The following is a 20,142-nucleotide window of genomic DNA, read 5'->3' as shown; positions in this document are numbered from 1 at the left end:
GATGTCAGTTGTAGGTATCTACAGCTTCTCAGCAGCCACAGCCATGTGTAGTCATCAGACTACACCCCATATAAAGAAAGAGATAGTCCAAGACTACCAAGTACTAACCTCAGTTCTTAGATCTGTTATTGGGCAGAGAAGTGAAAGCTGTGGTAGCTCACATACTGTGTGCAGCCAGGACGATTGCAGCCCAGCCAGAGGATGTTAGTCACTGATATTTGTCATCAGCTGGTTCCCTGGGATGGTTTTGGCAAATCTCTTGTACACACAGGATGAAGCCTCTAGGCTCATCCCCATTTTCCTTTGCTGTTTCATTCCATAAATGGTTACTTTTTTTCTGCTCATCGAGCCAGCAATTCCTTTTCTTTGCAGCCTGAAATGTTGGTACAGTTTTGTAGTAGTATTTTGTGTCAAATCATCTGCGAGAATTTTAAGGTCATTCACATCTGAAGAAATTGTGTTCAGAGCAGTCCTTGGGGCCCCTGTCCACCCTCAGCATGGGGATACAAGAGGTTGTGCCAGCAGGACAATGAAAGTTAATGGATTTCAACCTGTGCACAGCTCCCTGTTTGCCTTGATTTAAGGGTCCCAGTTTCAGTCCTTTATGGTGTGTTTAGGTTTCCTTATAGGCCTCCAAGGGACCACAAACTTCTTTATTCCTTAAAAGTATACCTTGTTGCTGTAATTGAAGCCATTTTGTTACTGTAATTTCTCCATAATATTACAGTTCTAGTCAAGTGGTCTTTCCCTCTGGAGGCATCAATTACTATGGGTTTTGAATAGGCCTCCCTCCAGTACACATCCTTTTGCTCCCAATGCCAAAATCAGGTCACTGTAACTCCCTTCCCTAATAAAACATGCCTCTGTTTTTCTTCTTTCAAACCCAAGTGTAATGTGTACTGATTAATAATTCCACTCTTTACCACCCTATGTAGAACTCCTGCCATATCTAAGAAAAACTAAATACTACAGGTTTCATGAGATTTTTTTTCTACATTTTCTTTGTTTTCATAAAGACACTGAATGTTCAAAGTCCAGAGAGAAGCTTCTAGGATTTGTGTAGATTTGAATTCTTGTGAGGGAGCAGGGGAGCAAGCCATAGCAGTGCACTCTGTGAAAGATCTTCAGCTGAAATGAAAACATCGTGAGGCTTGTTGGCTAACCCATGTGTGTGAAGTACAGGTTTTTCTGTAAGTTGTGCTTTTTTGGCATCTGGGCCCTACAATTTTCTGGACTCAGTAGTGAGTCCTCACTGCTGTGCACCCAATGCCTGTTTGTGGATTAGTCTGTATGACATCTCTAGAAATGGGAGGGAACAGGCTTTGTATCACAGAGAGCTCTGTATCTGAGAACTGAAGAAAAGGTTGATCTCTCTCCTTTTATTGCATAGCCACAGAAGCAGAAGTTGTCAGAGTCCACATGTGATCTGAAGACTCTCTTTACATACAAATACCAGCCAAAGTTTCCTACTTGAAAACAAGCTAATACTCTGTGTTATTGGGTCATCCTGCTTTATTACAACTATTTGTTTCACAGTGTTCAAACCAAGTGCAGCTTTGCATTTTTGTTCATGGTTCCTCTATGAAACCCTAAAGATGCTTAACTCAAATTGGTCTGTGTAGTAGTTATCACTCTACCACTTGCACTTTTCATGAGATACCAATGCTGGGACATCTGGCACTAAAAATGTGTTTTCTGCATCGTCTCACAATTGAAGAAGATGCTGCTGCTGTTTAGCTCCACAGGAGATTCCTTGAAGCATCTTTCTGTTATCTAACAGCTTCTGCAGTGAAGCACCACTACATGGCCAGGGAAGGAGTTATGCCTTTAATGGAAGCCTGTACTTCTGCTTTATGGCTGGGATTGCTGTCAGAAGGGAGTGGCACTTGTGTGATGGATTGATTGATGGTATCCAGTCTGCCTTACATGCTATAAATCAGCTAGTGTGATGTGACAAGAAGGACTATGTAATCTACTGTAAGTCAGCTTCTATTACCCAAAAGTCAAAGACCTGCAAAATCAATGCACAGCTATATTTCTCAAAGTTTGGCATGTCTTACCAAAGAGTTTCTGTATAGCTTGAACCTGCATTGTACTGGGATTTCCTTCTGAATTCACAGAATAATTTCTCTCTTAAAGATTCACCCATAACATTGTGTCTCAAGACTGAGCAGTATGAGTAGGTCATACAGCATGAATATCTCAGTGGCTTGGTGCTCCCTTGTGCTGTGCAGTTTTTTCCACCCTTGGCAAATACCACCACAAAAGCCTGTAAATTTTCTTGTAGGAGGTGGAGCTGTGCCGCATTGGCAGCCAGGAGAAGCTGGGGCTGACTGTATGTTACAGAACCGATGATGAGGAGGACATGGGAATCTATGTCAGTGAGGTAAGGACATGACACTGGGGAGGAGCACGGGAGATGTTCATGGAGGGCTACACGTGCCAGGGAATGAACATGCAAGTGCTCTTAGACAGGAGCGCAGAAGTGTTGGCCATCAACCTGCTCATGTCACTCTCAATTCATTTAGATTATCAGCTCAAATCTTGTTGCCCAAGCAGAGTGATAATTACTAGTGGGCTTCTGTAGTCTAAGTGCTTTTAACTACAACATGGTAGTTAGTGAGAATGGTCTGAATTTTGAAAGAAATGTGCCCCTATGATGGAGATGAGGCAGAGCTTTTGAGGAGAAAAGCACCTTCTCTACAACCCTGCTTGCATTCTCCCTCTGCCACAGCCTCACTAATCCTAACAGTGGTCAATCATTATTGCATTATTTTTGTGTTTGTTACAATTGTGGTACACACAGACATACCAGAGATGGGTAGAGAGAGTAGCTTGAGAGATTAATATGTTAGAAAACCAAAATATAGAATTCTAAATACTGAGGTGGGATTAATCCTCAGGTTTTCACTGGCTCCACTCAGAAAATGTGGCACCCAGCACAGATTGTTAGCGTTTCACAAGGTCAGTCCACAAGACTTCCAAGAACACCATCTCCCTTTGAGTCTCCAATCATTCAAAGAGGTTTTTTTTCTGGGTAAAACAGAACTCTTCTGAGTCCAAGGTCACTGCTGATTGTTCTGCAGGAGCTGTGATCCCAATTGGTCACTTTTTTGACATGTTGAACCAAATTTCGACATTAGAGAAAGGTTCTTCATTAAAAGGCTGGTTTGTTCCTGGAATAAGGCTGTCCAGGGGTGTGGTCACAGCACCAAGCCCGTCAGTATTAAAGGAGCAACTAGACAAAGCTTTTAGCCATATGGTTTTGTTTTAGGTAGTCCTGTGAGGAGCAGGTTGTTGGACATAATGGGGTCCTTATGGGTCCATTCCAACTTGAGAGATTCTGAGATTCTAAATTCTTAGTGAGCTCATGGATGGAGAGGATCAGAAAAGACAGAATTGTGCTTTGTATCAGTGCATGGGATGAAGGCAAGATTGCACATAAAGAGGCTGGTAGCAATGTTAAATAAGCTGAAAAGCACAGCCTTGGAACAAGAATGACGAATAACTATAAATTACCTAAAAATATATCTTTCACCAGTTGTATAAGCTGTGCTGTTAAAATCTGTTTGACCTGGTGAGGGCAAAGAAAGTTCAGGAATCTCTTAATACATTCCAGGATTATATCTGAAATGTTCTGTTTATCCTACATGATAAAATTTTCTCAGACCTTTGAAAGTGAATGTATTGATACTATCTTTTGTACTTGATTAAGGACTTCAGATTCATTGTTTTTTTTATGACAGTGCACAAGAAGAAAATAATATCTAACACATAGAGGATGTATCCCACAAACTAAATGCTCAACTCAAATTTTTGGTCTGAGAAAAGAACTTAGGTCTTGATAAGTCAAAATAAATGTTTTAAGATAACCATCAAGTGAAAGGTGAAAGATTGAATTGCCCTGCCACAAACAGTAGGTCATTATTCAGGGATGAGCTGTAGTGTCTTTGATAAACTATCACTGGAGCCCTAAATATCTGTTTAGGTTAAATTAACTTAAATTTAACTGATTCAGACTAGGCATAATTTACAGGACCTGTGAGTGATCTATACAATATGGATCCTTCAGGTTTTCTTGATGTTTCCTTGTGAACAGATTGATTACTAAGATGATAATTTAATATTAAATGTTTCCATGGAAGAATCGTGCCCAAAGACAGGCCCATTTGTATAGAGGTATCAGCTGCTGCAGAAACTTCTCAGTCCATAGTGAACTTCCACAGAAAAGGATGTCTCATTAATTTTTAATGCTCTGACAGCTGAAGGCTAATGCCTGACAATGGCAAAGGAAAATATTAATTTGAAAATCATATGCTCCCAACCCTTTCTGTCTTGAGGTTTTTATCTGAAACAAGCTCGTATATGATCATTTAAAGAACTGCTTCGTTTCTGTGACTCTAAAGGAAACTTCAGATTGCCTCTGTACTGTTTAAAAATCGTACTTTTTTAACTCTTGCAATTGTACAGCTTTTCATGTTCAGTTACTGGTTGTTGTCCTGCGCAGGTTGATCCAAACAGCATTGCGGCCAGAGATGGACGGATCCGTGAAGGAGACCGCATTTTGCAAGTATGTGACAAGAAACTCTTCCTTAAACTCTTTTTTCAGACAAACATGCAGTACCATCTTCTCTGTGGACTGTTAATGAGGGAAGATAGTTCTCTTTGTTACTGTGATCGATGAGAAAATCCATGTCTGTCTGTTTTTTAACACAATAGCTGGGAGCTAGAGTGTGTGTACTGAAAAATGAGACTGACAAACTCGTTCTGGCTCATGCACTTACCTCCCATGTCTTTTTTTTTTTCCATATTTATTAGAAAATCTCATTTCCACTCTGTTCATCTCAGTGTCAAATTCTAAACAGGATCCTGCAGACATAAATATAAGTGTCAGAGACATACTTATCATTAACCAATTGCATAAATTTGGGTAAAACTCTTTTATGGTAAGCATAGATAATAAGAGTTTTCACACAAAAAAATGTGTTGTTTAGAGAAGGATGTTCTTGAATGTACTGAAGGAGGGAGTTCATTCGATTTTTGTTAATATTTCCTTTCCTCCCCCAGTAATACATTGCTTTTCTGAATTCTTTTCTAATCCACCACCTTGGCTTTTTTTTCTCCCTTTGTTTCTGTCGATCCACTTACTTAAAGAGCTACTCCAAAGATAGGTTTGTGTGTTTCAGCATAGGTGCGTGTGGGTGGCTGGCTGCTCCATAGGGCAGTGTAGCTGTACAGTAAAGGAAACCAGCAACGGGTAGTGCACTTTTCACCACAGCACAGAATCATGAAACAGCTACCAAAAATCACTTGACTGGAATTTTTTTGCTGTATTGTAGCATTTTAATGCCAGTTCCAAGTTGATTTGTCTTGTATTTTTGCCTTTTTCCACTGAAGAAACTCCTGATGATGACAGGTTGGTTTTCTGTAACTTGTTCCATAATTGTGCTTCATTAATTTAAGTAGATGAGCTTTCAGGTTTTCACAAGATCAGTCTGTTCCTTCCTTCCAATCTTTTCATTTCTGCATGAAATATCTTTGCTGGAACCTGTATCTCTTATCCTGGTACAGCTTTAACCAGCTTTGGGAGTCTAGTGGAACAATAGTGTCTATTAGCTGGTTTACCAAAGCGGTCCATTTTCTAGAGAGGAAATAATAAATTAGATTTTAATGTCAGGGCTCACTTGGGGCCTGCTGGCTTTTTCTCTGTGTGGCTGGGATTGTGAAAACATTCATAGGATGATGTTCTCCACCAGAAAGCACAGATGCCATGGTGTGAGGGCAGTGACATCCTCAGCAGGACTTGGGGTGAAAAGACCATTCCATGGGCTGCATGTAGGAGAGGAAAAGTTAGGACACTGGCTTCTATGTCTTTATGTGACATACCTACTGAAGAAATACCAGTATTTTTAACTTCCAAAAATCAGAAAAACGCCCATTTTTTATTCAACCAAGTAGAAACAACTTTCTATTTCTACTCTATGTGTGTCAAAATAAGGAAAGAGAGAGTAGATCCATTTTCCACTACTTTCCTTTTTGCAAAATTTCTGGGTGGACAGCCTACAGTAGTTCAGGCAAATGTTCTCCAGTTCCTAATGAAATTCAATTCTTTTCAATTTTGAGTAAAGACTCCAGGGGTGAGAGAAAACATAGATAATTCTGCCATCCTCTTGTGGACTGGAGCATTACTTTAATGTCAGTGCTGATATATTGCTATGAATTTTATCATTAAAGTTAACACCCGGAGAGTTATGTGGGGTTTACTTTCATATCTGAAAACACATTGACCCTCTATCTCCTCTTATTGATGAGATAGCTCAGAGAAATAGAAGGTGACGGTACCATTTATGGGTGGATTACACTGAGGCTGGGAGAGACACAAATCCTTGAGCACAGGGGTGTTTTCTGTGGGTGGCTGGTGGCATTGGTTAAAGCTATGGGGGAATGCTGTTATGTGTATTCCTCACACAATGACAGCAGGTCTCGTCTTGTTTTTGAGGCTGTAATTGCTCCCTTTTCATTCTCAGAAACCACCAACCTTTACAGTCTAAGCACCTGAAGACTGCCTGAGTACTTTAAATAAAATGTTACAGTGTCAAGGGAAAGTTTTAAGAGGACAGTCCTTGTGGTAGTTGCCTAAACTTCTGCTGTTTTCAGCTGTGAACCTGCAGGCTAAGCACAGTCCATGGGGCAGGCTGAAGTCTGCTCTTTCCCCATGATAGTGCAGCTGGGATGGGGCGGCCACCTTCAGGTAATGTGGGGACAGCCCAGCTGCCTCCTCTGGGGTCCATGGCAAGCAGTTACTCAGCTGATAGGAGTTACTGGAGCAGCCACCATGTCTGGGGATATTTTGTACAGGCTGCAGATCTGCTCCTGAGCCTCTCTGTGGCTGCATCTCTGCTCTTCAGCTTAGGGCAGCTCTGTGTTACCCGGTCTCCCACAGACCACAGTTATCCTACCATGTAAGCTTTGAAGAGCCTCAGACATTTCACTCACTGCCAGTTAGGTGATCAGGGATTTTCTTTAGTCTGAATTAAAGCTATGTTTATGAATCAGGACTTTCAGGCCAAGCATATGTATAAAATGCAACTTTCTTTTTGATTTTCAACTACAAGTTGAAATGGACTTGAAATGGAAATGAAATTACAACTGTTACTTTGAAATGGAACCATTAGAAGATTTTTTTCCACCAAAATATTCAGGTATTTCTACCATCCAGTTTTGTTTTCATTCTTTTTGAAATAGACCAAATTTTGGAGGTTTTGTTGTCACAATGAGAATAATCCAGTTCTTGTACTGTGAACTGGACAAAACTGAATTCATATGAGGAATAAGATTTCTATTTGATTCCTTCATAAATGGTTTTTGGACAATGAAAATTGTGTTTGTTACCATGTAGTCATGGATGTCGTTGTTTTAATGGGGTTACAGAATAGGAGAGGGGTAGCAAGAAAAGATGAGTTTCATTGAAGAACCACTTTTATTTTGATTATCCCCTTGTAAGGGGGATACATATGTTTTGTGTGGTACTGGCTACTAAGCTGTCCGCACAAATATGAAATGATTAAATAGAGCAGCAACAAGCAGTGGCCTGAAAGTATTGCCTGGTGAGAGATAATACTGTAGCTCTCTAATTGGCTCTCTACCAGCATTCAGTGTGACTGATTTCAGCTGTAGCATTACCAGTCTTCTTCCACCAGCACTATTATCTCAGAGTGACACTTCCATTACTCTGAACGGAGAAAGATGAACGTCACCTGTCAGGGGCTGGTTAATTGTGTTGCTAGATGTATGTTACCAGGGCTCAGGTTGGACATTTATGAACATAACTGCTTCCTCTGATGTCCACCATCCTTCAACGATCAATACGGCTCTTACAGTAAGCGCATAATTGAGTGAAGGCACTTACCTCTGAGGGGCTGAAGATGAGCCCGTTGTGCAATTTTCATTGTCCATACATTCAGCACAAATGAGCTGATATCTGCCCTTTATTGTGTGTTGCTTTGTGGAAATAGAAACTAATGTGCCACTTTCATTTGTTTCCTAGATAAATGGCCAAGATGTCCAGAATAGGGAAGAGGCAGTGGCGTTGCTCTCCAGCGAAGAATGCAGGAAAATTGTGTTGCTGGTGGCGAGGCCAGAGATGCAGGTTAGACTAAACAGATGCACTGGGTCAGAACCTGGGTTATACCATGCATTCCCTGTCACTGTAAGTAACGAACTGCCAAGAAACAGGAATGCCAAACTTACTGACAAAAGGAGCAAACAGTTAATTGTGGAGCTTTGTTTTTTTTATCCAACAAAGAAAATGATATCATATTACTAGGGCATGTTTTCCCCAAACTAAACAAGTTTTTTTCCAGCAGAGCGAGCAGGTATATAAATAAAGCTGGCAGTACCAATATGATATTAGGAAAATATGAAGTAGAACTTGAAAACTATGCATTACTCATTAGAGGATTCTGCTTTGTTCTGGGGATAAATTTCCCATACTTAACGTTTATCAATTTTATCTTTTATATGAAGTATATAATTTATGTGAACTTACACAAAGCGGTAGCTTGTCATTTCTGAGGGGTTGTTTTATGCTATGTGGTTATAACCAGGCATGTAAACTATTAATGTATATATAAATTATGGGACTTTCTCTACAGTCTCATTCAGCAAATGGAAATCTAATTGTTTTAACAGCACCCTGGTCACCAGAACATGCCTGCATTTTGGGAGGTGTGTTTTCAAAAGCTTTTAGAAACATTTTTATGATTTTAAAATAAAATTATGCCAATACCAAGAATCTTGCTATTCCGAGAATTTTTAATATCATTGCAGGGGACAGATGTTAGGTTATCAGATAAAGAAGAGGTAGAGTGGTAGAAGACTGCTGTTTTTACATCCCTTTATATTCTATTTTTAGGCCTTTGCAAAGCAAAAGGACATTATATTTCCACTGTTCTAACTGCCAACAATTCAGAGTTGGTTATGTTGCCATTTGTCTCTAATGCTATTGTTCTGATATTTTCAGTCTCACTAGCTGCATATTCTGTATAAATTAAATTAAGTAAGTGTGATTCAGTACCACTTGGAATCTCTACTTAAATACCATAGTTATAAAAGAGTCACAATGTTAGCATTCATATCCTTTATGCTTTTCAGGAAGCTAAACAATTCTTATAAAACCAGTGACAAAGTACACCAAAAATAGGTGTTCCTCACTTTATGCTGCAAAATTATAGTCCTCAGTTGCTGAAATTTTGAAAGAGATTTTTCAATATTACTCCAGCTGTTTTTCATTAGGATTCTGTTTTTCTCTAGAGAACAGAAACTCACCCACTTATACAAAATACATGCCCAGAGAAAGCTCAGTCTCTGTTTAGACTGGTCAACATGAAACAAGGAGTCAATATGATAAGAATAGTATGAGATAAGGAATTATGTGTACCAATGTAGCTTCCCACATGAATACTCCTTACAAATAATAAGTGTGGTTTGGTTAGGTTTGGGCCTTTGGTGCTGGATTTTTTTGTTCCATTTATGTGTTTTAAGCACATACTCATACAAAACTGATGAAAAAGCCAGAGTAGGTCAGAGATCGGGCTGTCAACTGATTTCTGCTAGTTGTGTTGCTTTGACTTGGTAAAAAACAGCAGGATTAAGCAGGCTTTCATTTCTAAATAGAAAATGGTAATGGCAGTATTGCAGCCTTGAAGGGTGACTGCCGAGCACATGCTGTCAGTAACAGGGAAGAAAACCACTCTGACCACATAATTGTGCGGTGAATAATGAAGTTTTGAAACAGAGCACCAGAGGACCACACCACACACATGCATTCTCGTGTGTGAATTTGTACACAGTGTATGTAATGCATGTGTATGCTAAGGCACACATTAGTTTTCTTTTAAAAGCTGTAACTGCCACAATCAAATCAGGAGATTTGCCCAAGTGAGATTCATCTTTCATCCTCCAAGTTTGTTAATCTCTGCAATTTTCTCACATGAGGTGAATTAAACTGTGTCCTTTACAGTAGAGGGAGGCTGTGCTCATGCTTTCCTTGGGGGAAAAAAGTAAACAAGACAAGTAAACAAAACTACCGCGTGTTTCACAGAACAGTTTGAAAGTCCCATTGAGGACACACATAAAAATTATATGCCCTCAAGGAAAAAAGTCTCCTCCTAATCCCAAACTGTAGGTGGCTGGCTTCTTTATAAGAGGACAGAATTTGTTGACATGGGCAAAACTGCATCAGAGTTTGTTAAGGAAACAGTGATGTTCTGCCAATATTCCATTAGAAGTTCTACACAGCATCAGTCACTCCTTGTGTAGCTTTGAACTACTACTACTACTACTACTACTACTACTACTACTACTACTACTACTACTACTGGTTTAGTGTAACTTTTCTGACTGACATCTGTGACCAGACATATCCTGGCTTTGAGGCAGTGGTAATTCTGCTCTAGGAGTGGCCTGTGCTACATTTCTCTTGCTGTCCAGGGACACGAGTACTTGGTATTCTTGTAATTGTCTTATGCTGAGGCTTTTCCTTTTAGCATGTTTTTGTCACCATTGTCCTGTGGTTCCTTCATCAATGACGAAACAATCAGTGTTTCCTTCTGCTACAATCCTGTCAGTATAGCCAAGAGTGCCACTGACCAGTGTTTTTCTTTTTGATGCAATGTGCCATCTGGCAAGTGATTGCAGGTACAAAGGGTCATTCTGCTCATGTGCACACATGAGCATAATGAACAAAATGGAAAGAACAGCATTTTAGGCCAGGGTGCCTGTTCTATCAGTTTTGAAAGATGTGAAGGGTGTGAAATGGGTTCAAGAAGAGATATGTACTTGACAGAAAACATGGCATCCCCTCCTGTCCTTTTGCAACACTGTGTTCACCAAATGTCAATGTACTATTTTACACTTGGGGGTAAAAAAACCAAGCAAACTGATAAACCTTGCTTCCAGACACACTAGGAGAACTAAAAATGCCTCCCTTCAAGTCGCCTCATCCTTCTATCACTCTGTTCTGTTTATTTGTTTACCTGGAAGATCAATGGGAAGACAGTGACAGAAATGCAGCATAAGGTTTCCATTGAGGTGGTGGCAGCAGGGCTGGAATGGAGGTTGTTAGAAAGAAGAGCCCAGTTGCCTCCTGGCCCTATTAGTAACATTGCCATTCTTGCAGTGCGGGGTCTCTCAGTAGTAATGAACATGACAGCTTCAGGATTGTGCGCTGTGCCTTTCATACCTTTTGAAAGGAAATAATGTCTGTGCTGTGCAGTCTCCTTCATTATGAGAGAAAATCAGTCATACTGTTTTACGAAAGGATAAAAGACATGAATCCCATCTTTTTTATCCTTTTTCTTTTCTATTTTTTTTTGAGATGTGAACTTGAACTCCTACTGCCTGGCTTTCTGAAGAGAATCATTAGAATAAAAAGAACTAGTCAAGCACTGCCATTTGGGTTTACTCTATTTTAGCATGTGTCCTTGCTAACATAAAATAACATACTAATGTATTCTTTGCAGCTGGAGGAAGGGTGGCTGGATGATGAAAGGAATGAATTCTTAGAGGAGTTAAACTTGGAAATGTTGGAAGAGCAGCATAATGAAGCGATGCAGTACACAGCCAATGAGGTGGAGCAGGTACGACCACTACTAAACATATAATTTGAAATTTTTCTAGGTATACTTGTTTTTGTTAATAGAGAATGAAACAGTGTGCTGTAAAATGGAGTCAAAGGCTTTGACAGAGTTCTCTCTCCAAATGCTCGGATCTCCGGCACACTGTATGTAAGAAAAAAGAGAAAAATACATGCTTAGGCCCAGTATATCAAGTTAATAAACAATTTAATAGGGTGTGATAAGTGCAGCTTTCTCCTTTTCTCTGAACTCTCGGAATAATACTGCTTTCCTTCATTAATTCTGAAATGTTTGGGATTTATGATGTTAAACTTCATGTCAGTTTTTGTTAAATAGGTGCTAATAACACCAAGGTCATGGGTTCAACCCCCACATGAGGGATTTAACTGTAGAGCTGGACTTGATTATCCTTTTGGGATGCATGCAGTGTATGAGCCATCCTTGCACCAGAGCTTGCAAAACAAGATGGAAGACATGTTTAAATAAACAACAGGTGTTTTGTTAATGTGAGTGTATTTCTCTTACACTGACAGTGCACAGCTCAGCATTTGTTTTGTTAATGGAGACAAATAAGCTATTGTTAGCATAGTCTCAGCTTGCTACTATCCTGGCTTTTACCTGCCCATATGTTCTGTAGGCTGTGTGACTGTAGCAAACATACCCTACAGTTTCATCAAGTGGTCTTCTCAGATGTATATTGTTGTGAATGTTGTAAGTACCCACTCCTGGATCAGATGATCCGCCAGTATGCACACCTGTGTGGAGCCAAAGAAATAAAATTCTACTTCTCCTGGCTTCTGGATTTATGCAGCTGGGAAGAAACTGTTTTTCCACCCACAGAAATTTGTGACTTACAATTTTTTCTCCATTTTGAATTGCTCAGAAAGAGAGCCTGTGGCATTTTTCTTTGAAGTGAGGGAGAAATACCATGAGAGCCTTCTCTGTTCTGGAAACCAGGGAGCTTCTTTGACTTCAAATGCCTCAATGCTTGGTCCACATTGGAGGGCCTGAATGTGCATTTAGACTGTTTCCTCCTGACCTCCCTTTCAGCCTTGACACTGGGTCAATGAGTAGGTGATAGCTCATAGTAAAGCTCTTCCATGTATATCAATGAAATATTCACTGGGACACTTACAGAATAATTAAGTCAATTCTCTGAAAAATGACAGGTCAGATTACAAATATTTGATTTTATAAGCACTTAATCATTTACACCAAGTGGAATAACTCCAGGGTTGGGTGGAAGGCAGCCTTGCAACAGGATTTTTTCCAACCTTTTAGTTGTGACTCTCCTTTCCAGGCAGTGAGCCAAGCCTCAGTTTCCCAGGTTAAATTGCTAACTGCTGCACTGCTAGCTACTTTCAGCTGATATATGGCATCTCGATTATTGTTTTAACCAAAATTTGATCTTGGATACCAAATATTTCCTGTCAGAAAAACCACTTGCTCTTTGCAAAACAATTTCATTTGCATGGTGACATTTTCACACAAACTTCCAGTTCTGGCAGAAATTCTTGAACAAGTCTACCTATTAACTCCTACTAGGCACTCACATTACATGTTGGGAGCTCTGAAATCACTTTACCATTGTGACCTTCCACTGCAAAGTTCTTGTCAAGCTTTGGCTTTTTCACTGAATTTGGGTTGTGGATAGTGCTAATGAGTAAGCAGTGATATTCTGTGATGTGCTTTCACAGAACCCATTGAAATTGTTTGTTCCCTGTTGGAATCTTTTGCCAAGCATATTTTTTTTGCCATACTGAGATTTTTATATTACTGTAAAGAACAGTACACTGGAAAAAAAATTGTGGTCACTTGTGATCTGTCAGTACCTGACATTGCATTGCTTGAAGTAATTTTAGGACAGCCAGACATTTCTTTGCCCTTCTCATGACTAATCGAATCAAGCAAATGCAGCTTGGTGTGTAATGGGGCGTCAGTAATTTGTGACAGCTGCTGTCTCTCTAGACTCTATGCAGTGACTCATCAAGTCAGAAAACTGGTTCTTTACTCCTTGTTAGGCTGGGAAATCTAGCAGTTTCCTGAGGGGAATCACACCATCCACTGGAGCTATGAAACCACTCTCATTGCAGCTGCCAGTGGCCACTCTGAGTATTTTCAAGCTCCCTGGTTGGCCATGGAGACCAGCCTTGATTTTTGGGAACAAAACTTAGTCCTCTGGCTTCATAATCATCTGTCATCATGAATCTCGAGAACTGCAGGAATGAATACACTCTCTATCAGAATATCCTCCCAAATATAAGTCTGTTTTACAGAATGCCATTTTAACATTTAATGTGAGCTGTCACAAAAAAAATTTGGTACAGTTTGTAATAGAAGAGTCAAGTAGATAGTCATGTCTTTTCTGTATGTTTTTGACCTACTCTGTAGGATTCTGTCAATAATTGTATCTTCTCTATATGGAATACTCCAAAAAGCCTCAAGGAAAGATGTAATTCTCCATTTTTATAATTCATTGTGTTCCTTTCCCTTTACAACATCATGGTTCATTGTGCAGCAGAGATAATTTTCAGAAGACTATCATACATTTGCTATGCAGAAATTCTTATTGGTATCATGTAATATATCAGAACCTATTAAGAAGAAGAAGAAAAAAGAATTGGATAAAAAGAATTATTCTAGTTCATTCAAAGCTGAAATACAGATAAAATATCTGGGGGAAAATCCTTTTTTTGAAAGAAGCCTGTTTTAAAAGACCGGCATTGTTGGCAGAAGAGCATTTTCGCTTTTAGTGAACCACTGAAATAAATTCCAAATTTCCCTCATGGTTTAAGTACTTCATGGTTAGCCTGCAACTGGAGATTACTCTCCCTGTGACCAGTCTCCCTCCCACTGTCAGAGACTGACCAGAGATCCCAGCTCTGTTTTAGAGCCTTCAACTGAATCATACTGCATTCAGACTTTAGTAGCAATTTGGGGTTTGAGTCCCAATATACATTCTAAATTGTAAAAAAATAGAACAGGGTCTGAATTCCTGCAAGATTAGCCATTTTATAGGCAGGAATTCTTGCTGGAGCTGAAATGCAGAATCTTTTGAGGTTCATTTATTGCTTGATTGTACGCACCGCTGGGTTTACCTTCTCATTATCTGAGTTCTCACTGCAAAGATGAGGCCTAAGGAGCCCTTTGGTATTTCAAACAGAAATAATTGTAGAAGAGATTGACAATGTATGTTTGAAAACAAACACTTTGTCTGAAATAGATAGTAGCTAACACCAGAAAAAGCAACACACTGAAAATTGTGGATTCTCTCTTGTTTTTCAGAAGAGATGTAACGTGGAATTAGGCTTGTTATCTTTCAAAATAAAATTAAAATTATCTCATGTTTTAAAAGACTGCTCAGTCTGCACATGTTTAGGAGCTCTGGCAAGCATGAAATGTCCAGGACAAAAATGCCAGGGGCTACCTTACTTGAGTCACAATGGATTTTTTAATAAAATATATCTCAAAAACATACAGTACAATAAACATCTGTATTACTTTCCATTTTCTTAATTGACTTAGCTGCAAGTATCTGGGGAAAAATTTAGTGTGATATGTATGTCTGCTTTAGTTTGAGAAGAATCTGAATGTATAGGCACTTGTTTTTTCCTGAGGGAACCCAAAGTCACTATCTGATACTCAGATGCTTGTACCATAGACACTTATATTTCATCAGATCAATCCCACTTGTCTGGTTTCTATTTGACTCAAAAGATGGGCTTTGCTTTGTTTACATCTTTTGTGTGTACATCTTAATTCCAGATAGTGTGACTTAGGTAGATTGCAGAGTGTATGTATATTCAGTCAGTATAAATCAAGTTGAAGAAGCAAAGCTTAAATTATTGATAAAAGTGGTGTGGAAAACAGGAGCTACCAGTTCTGAAAGTGTTGATTGCATGGGCCTCAACTGTAAAGTCTCTTCCCAACACCTATACAAATAGCCTCATTAAGTGTTTTTTTTCAGAAGTGCTTAAATATGTACTTTGGGTGGTGTAATACCATGCAGAAGACATCAGAGGAAGTATCATGAAGCTCTGCTCCTGTAAGCTGTCTAGCTGGGCTAACACATAAAGCACCCTCTTTGGAGTTTTAGTCATATGGATGCAAATTGTATAATTTCACTCACACCCAGAGTCAAATAGCAGATCCTGACCATCCTTGTTTGGTCATGTGAATGGATCCCTGCATGTGGAATAGGCACCCAGATTCCTGACTGCTCTGCAGCACTGCCCTCCTGTTGTCTGGTGGAGCTGTTCTCCCTCCTGTCGGTAGTTAAATATTTTCCAGAGCAGTGAGAAATATGGATTGCACATTGCAATGCAGTGGCTGGGGTGAAATGTAAGTTGCCCAGGCTGGAGTCACTTCTCTGCTGAAAGGTTTGGGGGCAGAGGAGGTCAAGACAAGCTGCAGCAGCTCCAAAGCAGGTGAGAGAGGGGAACGGAATAGCATATGTAGCAGCACTCATCTGGAGGAGATGAACTAAAAGGATACTAAATTAAACCTAAATCTCCTAAGACATCTTTTCAGAAATTTTTAACTGGTTTGTCACAGACACTGAATTCTCCTGGTGGTGTGTTTCTTTCAATATTTGCTTTATTCCATTCTTACACTGAATTGGGGGTGGAGGTTATTTTTGTTTTTCTGACACTAGGCCGTTATTTTTTCATAACAGCTGAAGAAATGAAACCAGATGAAGGGCATGTGATCATCAGGTGCACATGAAGAGAGGAGAAGGGATAACATAGGAGACACATTTTCATCCTGTTTTACTGTTTGTCAAAGTAGATAAAAAGGGAATCATGACAGTGGCCTCTTTAAGTCTGTTTCCTTTCACTGGGTGCACAGTACCTTTTTTCTCTACTGATTATTTCAGTCATTATACTTAATTATGCAATTATACCTCCTAAAAGAGACATGGTGTTTGGTTGGTACTGGGTGTAGTTAGGTACTTGGTCATATAAATTGCACTCTGCATGATTCTTTGCTTATCTGGTTTGAAAAATAGAGTGTCTGTCTCTTCAGAGAGGTATTATCTCACATTCTATGGAATATAAATAGGTTGTGAATATAAATAGGTGAGGTACAATGAGTAGAGGGCTAATCAGCAGCCAAAAAACTTGACATTATACTCATGGCAAAGCATTCAGTGTTGTTCTGCCCTCAATATTGAAAGACTGTTTTTACTTTTAAGGAACATAAACTCTAACAATGGAAATAAATGACTTTTCAAAAAGAGTTTCCAGGGATGAAATGGACTTAGATCCTTCTGAGCAGAATCCTGGAATCCAAAATGAACTCCTTTTCAGAAAAAGGCTACTGAGCACAAGAAGTGTAGGAGAAGGCCATGGAGGGTGTAATGAAGCAAACAAAATTTCACTGCTTAAAAAAAGAAACAGTAGTCTTTTTGCACCCTGTTAGCTTGTACTAGTCATTGCTTCATTGGCTGCTTGCTCTGTTTGTCTGAAATGATACCTGTACTGAGGCTTTCTCTCAAGTTTGAGAAGATTTCAGCTCCACCAGTTTCTGGCCGTAGTCCAAAACCAAAACCAGCTCACCATCTGGTGATCATTATCTTTAAGCATTGCAAAGAGATGGCTTAGCTAGAGGGGGAAGTATTTCTTTACGGACTTTAGAAGCTATGTCACTAGTACTGAAATTCACTTACTTTGCTTAGTATGGAAACCACAGCATGGCTCTCAGAAATGTTTAAAAGCTATGAGCAGTAGGACTGCTGTTTAGTGATCTGTTTTAATTGAGCTTAAATCAGATCCCAGCTGTTTAAGCAAAACAGAACTAGAAAATAATTCTCCTATAATATGATCTGTATTTGATAATCCTTTTGGTTTACTCATATTTTTAGCCAAAGAAACATGAAGAGGAAGATGGCACTACCGACACTGCAACCTCATCATCGAACAATCATGAGAAGGACAGTGGGGTGGGACCTACAGATGAAAGTCTTCGAAATGATGAGAGCTCAGAGCAAGAAAATGCAACCGAGGAGCAGAACAGTGCTACCCTGCAGAGCACACGGGATCTGGGCCACAGCCAGGACACATTAGGCAGTGTTGAGCTCCAGTGCAATGAAAGCTTTGTTTCTGGGGAATACATTGAATCTGATTTCATAGGAAACCCAGAGGAGGAATGTGAAAGGTTTCGGCAGCTGTTGGAACTGAAGTGCAAGATTCGAAACCATGGGGAGTATGATCTTTATTACTCAAGCAGCATGATAGAATGCAACAGAAGAGAGCAAGATGGAGTGGAGCATGAGCTGCAGCTACTCAATGAGGAGCTGAGGAACATTGAACTTGAATGCCAGAATATTATGCAAGCTCACCGGCTCCAAAAGGTGAGAGATCAGTATGGAGACATTTGGGCTTTACATGAGGAAAGTTTCAGGAATTATAACACCAGCACAGACGTGCAAAGAGGCAAACTGGATGACATCATGGAGCACCCTGAAAAGTCTGACAAAGACAGCTCCAGTGCCTACAACACTGCTGAAAGCTGCAGGAGCACTCCGCTGACTGTGGAGCGATCCCCTGATAACTCTCTCAAGAGAGTGATCAGCATAACCAACAGGAAAAACCTGAGGACCACAATTGTTGCTAATCAGTCATCCTCAGGACAAAGCAACAGGGAGACAACCTCATCCAAAACCAAGCCCACTGAGCAAAACAGTGCTGCTGAGAATGCAGTGCTGGCATCAGAAAGCAGCAAATTCACAGACCAGGAAAGGCAAGGCAGCGAGCACATTCCCTATTTGTCTCCATATCACAGTTCTTCTTACAGGTACGGGAACATCCCTGCTCATGCAAAGCATTATCAAAGCTATATGCAACTGATCCAGCAGAAGTCTGCTGTGGAGTATGCCCAGAGCCAGCTCAGCCTGGTGAGCATGTGCAAAGACTCGCAGAAGTGTGCGGAGCCCAAGATGGAATGGAAAGTGAAAATAAGGAGTGATGGGACAAGGTACATCACAAAGAGACCAGTTCGAGACAGAATCCTGAAGGAACGTGCCTTAAAAATTAAAGAGGAGCGCAGTGGGATGACGACAGATGATGATACGATGAGTGAGATGAAGATGGGTCGCTACTGGAGCAAAGAGGAGCGGAAGCAGCATTTGGTGCGCGCTAAGGAGCAGAGGAGGCGGCGGGAGTTCATGATGAGGAGCAGGCTGGAGTGTCTTAAGGAAAGTCCGCAGAGTGGCAGCGAGGGCAAAAAAGAAATCAACATTATTGAACTGAGTCACAAAAAGATGATGAAAAAGAGAAACAAGAAAATCTTGGACAACTGGATGACAATACAAGAACTGATGACACATGGTGCTAAATCCCCAGACGGCACAAGAGTGCACAATGCCTTTTTATCAGTTACTACTGTATGAACACAACTTCTAACAGAGAGTATACTACCAGTTTAGGTAGAGTACAATTGCCTCGTTCAATGTGGCATTTTTATATATTTTGTGACTGTTTATAGTTTGATCTTTTTGTAAGCAAAATGACCTGGTATTTTTAATTTGTTTTTCATATAACAATACCTTCTTTATCTGGCAGTCTTTCTTTATCCTGCAATATATTCATATTATTCATTTGTAAAAAAAAAAAATAGAAAAGTAAAGCAAAAAATTTCTTAACCTAAAACATATCCTGTAACTTAAGATCTGGATTTATTTCTCTAATTTTGCTTTTTCTACTTTAGTAACAATACAATACCAAACCAAAATGCTTTATACTGTATCCTTGGCTTAACAAGTTTTAAAGTTTTACATCTTAGATTGAGTCTGTTCATAAAACATATGCCACATCCCATCATATAGATAAGAATTACATTTTTCCACCTGCATATTTTACAGCACATTTAATCTGTAAATTGTAATTGTATTTGTCCAAGTAAAGTGTAGGTGAGCAATTCTCCTGTGTTATGTAGTGGCATTGGTCTTGTAGCTGCGCAGTATGTGATAATTGTGAAGATGAAAGAGAAATAAATTATTGCTTATCTTTAAGGAAAAAAAAGCCAACTATTGTTTTATTTAGATTGAGAATTTTCCTTTAAGTATAAGCCATTTTGCTGTGCATGGTATTTACAGCATATAGAGATTTCATGAAAAAAGGACACAATTCCATAGGATATTTCTTATGAATTAACTTTTAATTTTGCAGAACACATAGTGGGTCTTTCTGGCTTTTCCTTACCTGCTATTATTAGTTAATTAAAATTATTCATTGATGTATTGCTTTGTTGTAAGATGTTAGGTAACTGCCATGACTCCTCTCCCTGGCTGAGCTTGCTATTTGTTCTACACATACAAAACATGAACACAGCATATGTCTAACTTTGAGCCAAATCTCATGCAAGAAAAACTACCAGTGACATTTTCATAGATCGTGAGTTAAGGCAAAACAGAGAATGAAAAGCAACTAATTGAGTTAAGGGAGTGAAATTATTGTTGAGGAGCACCCAAGTCATTTAAAAGAGCCTCAGTGGGAGCTGGCTGGAG

The 20,142-nt window shown here is 39.6% G+C and overlaps 1 protein-coding gene across 1 annotated transcript in view; it reads left to right on the top strand.

Moving 5' to 3' along the window:
• LOC121355792 (PDZ domain-containing RING finger protein 4-like) overlaps window positions 1-19,093 on the top strand; it is a 229,291-nt gene extending 210,198 nt beyond the window's left edge. Inside the window, 5 exon segments of the mRNA XM_041471497.1 lie at window positions 2,288-2,386; window positions 4,508-4,570; window positions 8,048-8,149; window positions 11,523-11,639; window positions 17,500-19,093. Of these exon segments, the coding sequence (XP_041327431.1) occupies window positions 2,288-2,386; window positions 4,508-4,570; window positions 8,048-8,149; window positions 11,523-11,639; window positions 17,500-19,026 (1,908 nt within the window). The 3' untranslated portion in view covers window positions 19,027-19,093.
• The last annotated feature ends 1,049 nt before the right edge of the window (window positions 19,094-20,142 follow it).

Source organism: Pyrgilauda ruficollis, unplaced genomic scaffold (genome assembly GCF_017590135.1).
Source record: "Pyrgilauda ruficollis isolate IOZ18807 unplaced genomic scaffold, ASM1759013v1 scaffold27, whole genome shotgun sequence".
Lineage (NCBI taxonomy): Eukaryota > Metazoa > Chordata > Aves > Passeriformes > Passeridae > Pyrgilauda > Pyrgilauda ruficollis.
The sequence above is the reverse complement of the archived record's forward strand: the minus strand, read 5'-3'. Positions and strand labels throughout refer to the sequence as shown.